Source organism: Labeo rohita, chromosome 19, assembly GCF_022985175.1.
Source record: "Labeo rohita strain BAU-BD-2019 chromosome 19, IGBB_LRoh.1.0, whole genome shotgun sequence".
Classification (NCBI taxonomy): domain Eukaryota; kingdom Metazoa; phylum Chordata; class Actinopteri; order Cypriniformes; family Cyprinidae; genus Labeo; species Labeo rohita.
In genome coordinates this window covers 5,264,385-5,270,623 of record NC_066887.1, presented here as the reverse complement: position 1 = coordinate 5,270,623, position 6,239 = coordinate 5,264,385, and the positions used below count along the sequence as shown (strand labels likewise).

Genomic DNA, 6,239 nt, shown 5'->3' with positions numbered 1-6,239 from the left:
GAACCAGACACTGTCCATAAAGCTGCATTCAATAGTCAGTGAGCAGCATCTGTGGCATGTTGTCAACGACAACAATACCTCCGAATCCTCAGTATGAAATCTAACAAACATACAATAACCATCAATGGCCCAGCATTGTATTTTTACCCACATATACGTCAATAACAACTACATACAGCTGTCAACACAGCTTTTGTTTGTCTTGATTGAGTTTTTCCATTACAAACAGCACAGAGTGCAGCAAAACAAAACGACTCGTACTACTCAAATGGCATCATCACAAGTTTATTATGTGACTTTGTACAATAAAAATGAAAAAGCAAAACAAAGAGAAACAAAATTATAAAAAAAGTCGCAGAAATACATGACCGAGAGCTAAGTGTGGTATCGGGGAGGCCAGCTCTGATGGGAACTCGTGCCTATAGAGAGAAAAACAGTGGCCGAGAAGGCCAGCTCACTGTTCCTGAATCAGTTTACATGAAACACAGCCGTATCAACAAATCACTTACAAACGCCTCATAAGGAGTCATGAATGCATGGACAAATCATGTGACATTCATAAAGGATGTGTAGATGTGCAAGCACTTAAAAAACAGTGAACTGGAATATGAGAAACAAACTGACAAAATAATAGTTGAAAAAAAAAAAAAAAAAAAAAAAAAAAAAATTCATGAATGGCTAAGGTCCATGGCTAAATAATTTAAATTACACAAATATTGGAAGAGCTTAACATTTCAGGAAGGGAAAAGAAGAAGAAGCCACAAAAAGGTCGTTGTTTAAAGGCCAGAAATGCCTGAGGTAAGATTCAGCCTTTATTACTGACGTGGCCAATCAATATGCAGATGGACAGGAGGAGGAAGTGACCTCGGATCTAAAAACGCTAAACAAAGACGCGGTACATGAGGGGAATTTGACGCATGACAAATTCAAAATCCTAAGAGGTTATCAAACAATATTGCATATCTCGGAGAAGTTTGTGTGTTTTGCTTGTTTTAGATGAGACGCGCTACAACGCTTTCGGTGTCTGTGAGGTCTGGCGAATGAACCGACGCGTTAGATGTGGAAAAACAGCCTAATGGGTGGACAGAGTTAAGTGGGGCGTGCAGAGACACAGCGTCCCCACTAAAAAAAACTAGATAAACTAAATTAAAAAAACGTGGGGCTTTATATAAACGTATGATTTTGGTCGATAGACTGACTGAGGGTCCCGGCTGGTTCAGTTGGCAACTAGGATGCGGTGATGGTCCGAGTGGTTTAAAAGATCTTCTTCTTTTTGTTCTTTTCCAAGGTCCTTTAGGATTGAAAATAAGAAAATGGAAATTAGAGAAAATAAACATAGACAGGCACACTTTATAACGGAGTAACATATAAAATATGATTATACAATCTTTTAATTACACTACTGGTCAAAAGTTTGGAATAAAATAATATTTAAAAAAAAAAAAAGTATGTTATTTATTTATTGGAACATATTCTATAATGTAATTTATTTCTGTGATCAAAGCTGAATTTTCAGCATCATTACTCCAGTCTTCAGTTATTTTTTTTTTAAGAATTCTCTTAATGCTCATCAATTGATCAAAAATACAGAAAAACATTAACATTGTGGAATATTATTACAGTTTAAAATAATGGTTTTCTATTTGCATATATTTTAAAATGTAATTTATTTCTGTGATCAAAGCTGAATTTTCAGCATCATTACTCCAATTTTCAAGGTCACATGAGCATTCAGAAATCATTCTAATATATTGATTTGGCGCTTAAGAAACATTTATTATTAGAAATGTTAAAAACAGTTTAAATAAAGCAGATTAATATTTTGGAGTTAGCTATAGTAATACACTGCCATTCAAACGTTTGGGATCAATAAGATTATTGAATAATATATGTTATAATATAATAATAATAATAATAATAATAATATTATATATATATATATATATATATATATATATATATGAATATAAGTTAAAATGTAATTTATTCCTGTGATCAAAGCTGAATTTTCAGCATCATTACTCCAGTCTTCAGTGTCACATGATCCTTCAGAAATCATTATAATATGATGATTTATTATCAGTGTTGGAATTTTTTTTGGAACCCTTCTGATACTTTTTTTTTCCAGGATTCTTTGAATAAAATGTTAAAAAGAACAGCATTTATTTGAAATAGAAATCAGTTCTAACAATATAAGTCTTTGCTATCACGTTTTATCAATTTAACACATCTTTGATGAATAAAAGTATTGATTTCTTTCAAAAAAGAAAGAATAAAAATTTACTGACCACAAACTTTTAAACTGTAATTTATACTGTTAGAAAATATTTCTATTTTAAATAAACACTGTTCTTTTTACCTTTTTTTTTATTAAAGAATCTTAAAAAAAAAAAAAATTCTGAAGGATCATGTGACACTGAAGACTGGAGTAATGATGCTGAAAATTCGGCTGTGCATCACAGGAATAAGTTACATTTTAAAATATATTCACATAGAAAACAGTTATTTTGCACTGAAATATATTTTACAATATTACAGTTTTTTTTCTGGATTTTTGATTAAATGAATGCAGCCTTGATGAGCATAAGAAACTTCTTAAAAAAAAAAGTGTTACATTTTTTTTTTACTGATCCCAAACTTTTGAACGGCAGTGTACTTTTTTTAAAAAAACGGAAATGTATTTTATTTAGTTATTTATTATTAATGTATAAATATTTAGTTATTTATCATTACTGTAATTATTTTGTGGAAAGTATCAAACACTACTATTCAAAAGTTTGGGTAAATAAGATGTAAAAATTACTTTTATCCGTCAAGAATGCTTTAATTTGATCAAAAGTGACAGTAAAGACATTTACAATGTTGCAAAAGATCTCTTTAGTCAATAAACGCTGTTTTGAACTGTTCATCAAAGAATCCTGTAATCAACAATAATAATTAAACAGCAAATCAGCATATTATAATGATTTCTGAAGGATCATGTGACACTGAAGACTGAAGTAATGATGCTGAAAATTCAGCTTTGATCACAGAAATAAATTAGACTTTTAAATATATTACAATAGAAAACAGTTATTTAAATTTGTAATATTTATTTAACATTTTTACTGTATTTTTAAATTAAATAAATGCAGCTTTGGTGAAAGAAGAGACTATATTATATACATAATTATTCCAAAGTTTTGACATGTAGTATAGATGGAAATATCATTTTTAGGACTAAATAAAATACTACTACTACTAATAATAAGCTTGATGCAGTGCATTCTGGGATGTGCCTTACACAGCTCATTAGGTTTAGCAGCAGAGCTCTGGTGTGTCTTTGTAAATGTTTGCGTACCTGGAAGCGTCCAGTTTCTGCTGCTCCAGCATGCGTTGTTGGGCCTCCCAGCTGGCCTTCTCCTCCTCAAACTGACGTCTCTTCTCCTCCAGCTCCTTATGCTGGGCCTCCAGGTTCTTCTTCATCTGTTCATGACGTCGCTGCAGCTGAACAGACAAAACCACACCAACAGAGTGAATTCAGACTCCACAACAATCATTTATGAAGAGTATTCAACAGAAATTTCTAAAGATCTTCATTTAACTGTTGGTGTTACCTCTCCCTCAGAGTCTCTGAGTTTCTGAATCTTCTCCTTGACCTTCATCTCAAACACCTGCTCCATCTCCATTTCCATCTTCTTCATCTTCGCCACATGATCTCTCCTCTCTTCCTCCATCTGTGCCAAGGGGCTCCTGTTCACATCCACACGAGCAAACGCATCGCACGGGCGGATGCAAAAACACACATTCATTAGACGGTTTACTCAAAGAGCTGGACTGAGCTTTAGAGACAATAGACCTGTGATGCAGAAGCAGTAGGGAAGAGAGGACCCTGACGGGAAGACTTTAGGACCCAGTGAGTTAGTAAGCTGAACTGCAGCTGTGTTAGTGTGCAGCCGCAAGATCAACAGTGCTCGCACAGCACAAAAGGCAACCTCGCGTTTCAAACACTCACAGCAAATGAACCAGGCAATTAATATGGGCTGCTAAAATCACATACACACAACTAGTCGAGACGATAAACAGATCATCTGGACCTGGAATATGGAGGACCGAAAGCCTGTACACACCAAATTCAATGAGAATATACAGTATGGAGCAAAAGTTTAATGCACATTATCATTACTCTTTGAAAAACTCCTGGATGGATTACATGCTTCAATGCAAAAAAACAAAAATCAAAATCAAACAAACGTTACAGAGGGAAAAAACTAAATAAAACTGAATCAAAATGAAAACAAAAATCACCTACTCAATAAAAACAAACAAAATAACAAAACAAACACCTGTTTTGTATTTCATGAAGCTAGATTCAGTGGGTAACCAGATAAGTTTGAGTTTAGTTCATGCAAACTGGACTGGTCTTTACAAAGTTGGATTTTAAACCCTAAAACTATAGTTTAACAATAAATAAATAAATAAAAATGACAAACAAAACCAAAGAAAAAAAAAACCTCAATACTCATTTGGTTTATTTAAAAAAAAAAAAAAAAAAAAAAAAAGTAGTTAAAGTAAAAGTAAAAATGACCTGTGGCCAAATAAGTTTACCAAATAAACCAGGCTTATTTCAGTTAGTCTGACTTATTTTGAACCAAATCAACTGACAATAAGTAAGACTAACCGAAATAAACCTGGATTATTTGGTAAACTTGTTTTATGAAACAGGCCCCTGCTCTCCAAAAAACAAAACAAAACAAACTCATTTGGTTTAAAAAAAAATAAAAAGAAATAAAAAATAATCAACAACACACACACACACAAAAAAAAAACTTAAAACCCTGCTCTTCAAAAAAAAAAACAAACAAAACACACTATGAAAAGCAAAACCAAAGGGAAAACAAATAAAATAATAAATCTCACACACACACAAAAACCCCTCCAAATTGACCTGCTCTCCAAAAAATATCAAAAACAAACAAACAAAAAAAAAAACCCAACATACTTGTTTGGTTACAAATAAATAAATAAAATTACCTGCTATCTAAAACATATATATAAAATATATATATCAAATATTGTTATTTGGTGATGAAAAAGCTAAACAAAAAAACAAAACCAGCAAACAAACAAAACACACATGCACACACAAAAAAAACCCAAACAAAACACAAAACAAATTTCAAAAATGACCTGCTCTTACCTGCTCTCCAAAACAAACAAACAAAAAAACACTAAACAAAAACTCAAAATTACCTGCTTTCTCTAACAAAGCTTTTCTTTTCCTGCTTTTCTTTCAAACAAATAAACATACAAACAGTATACTCATTTTGGTAAAAAAACAAAACAAAACAAAACAAAAACAAACAAAAAAACACAATAAAAACCAAAGAACACACACCAAAAATTTACCTGCTCTCCAAAAAAAAAAAAAAAACATGAACAAAAACCAACAAAACACTTGATTTGGCCTAAAATAAGTCAGACTAACTGCAATAGTCTGACTTATTTGGTAAACTTGTTTTATGAAACACCCCTCCGATCTCCAAAAAACCCCCAAACAACAACAAAAACAACAACAATAATGTACTCATTGGTTGAGTATACTAAAGAAAAACAAAAGAAAAGAAGAAAAAAAAACAAAAAAACACAAAACCGAAAACTCTTCAAAATAGACATAAGGACACCATTTTATTTCAAAACTACGCTGGGCCAAAAACTTGGTATGTACAGGCTTTTACTCCTGTCAGGCAGTATCCAGAATACTTTACCATGAACATGTCCTGAGTTGCTTAGCTTCTTAAGAAACGCTTTCAATTTCGTTTCAAGACTTCCAGCTAACAGAAAGCAGGATGAACGTCCTTAACTTGGCTAGAGGAGGACAAACATGCCACATAACAGCATTATGACAATGATCCTAACACAAAGCTGGAAGTGCAGTTACACACACTAAGGACACTGAGCAGGACGCCCGACTCCGAATGTGAACAGACGAGGAGAAAGAGGGAAAAACAGAGAGAGAGAGCAGAGGAGAGAAGACGAGACAAATGTGAACTTGTGCACGACACTTACATGCCTTCAACCGTGTCAGATCTAAAATCAAAAAACACACACACTTAGCATGCTCACACTGCATCATGTGTTAGAAAAAAAAACAATTAGTTAGACGCAAAATCATGAACTTTTGGCCGCTCTTGTGCTTTGGTTAAGATGAGGGCTCTTTAGACACGTGAGGGTGGATGTGATGGCCGTTAGCGAGCGTT

At 33.1% G+C, this 6,239-nt stretch overlaps 1 protein-coding gene across 1 annotated transcript in view; it reads right to left on the bottom strand.

Annotated features, from left to right (window-relative positions):
* Positions 1 to 269: 269 nt before the first annotated feature.
* Positions 270 to 6,239, bottom strand: part of septin7a (septin 7a) — a 64,846-nt gene continuing 58,876 nt past the window's right edge. The window contains exons 12-14 of the mRNA XM_051136306.1: positions 3,597 to 3,732; positions 3,341 to 3,486; positions 270 to 1,291 (exon numbers count right to left, since the gene is read on the bottom strand). Coding sequence (XP_050992263.1) covers positions 1,255 to 1,291; positions 3,341 to 3,486; positions 3,597 to 3,732 — 319 coding nt within the window. The 3' untranslated portion in view covers positions 270 to 1,254. The remainder of the gene's footprint in view (positions 1,292 to 3,340; positions 3,487 to 3,596; positions 3,733 to 6,239) is intronic.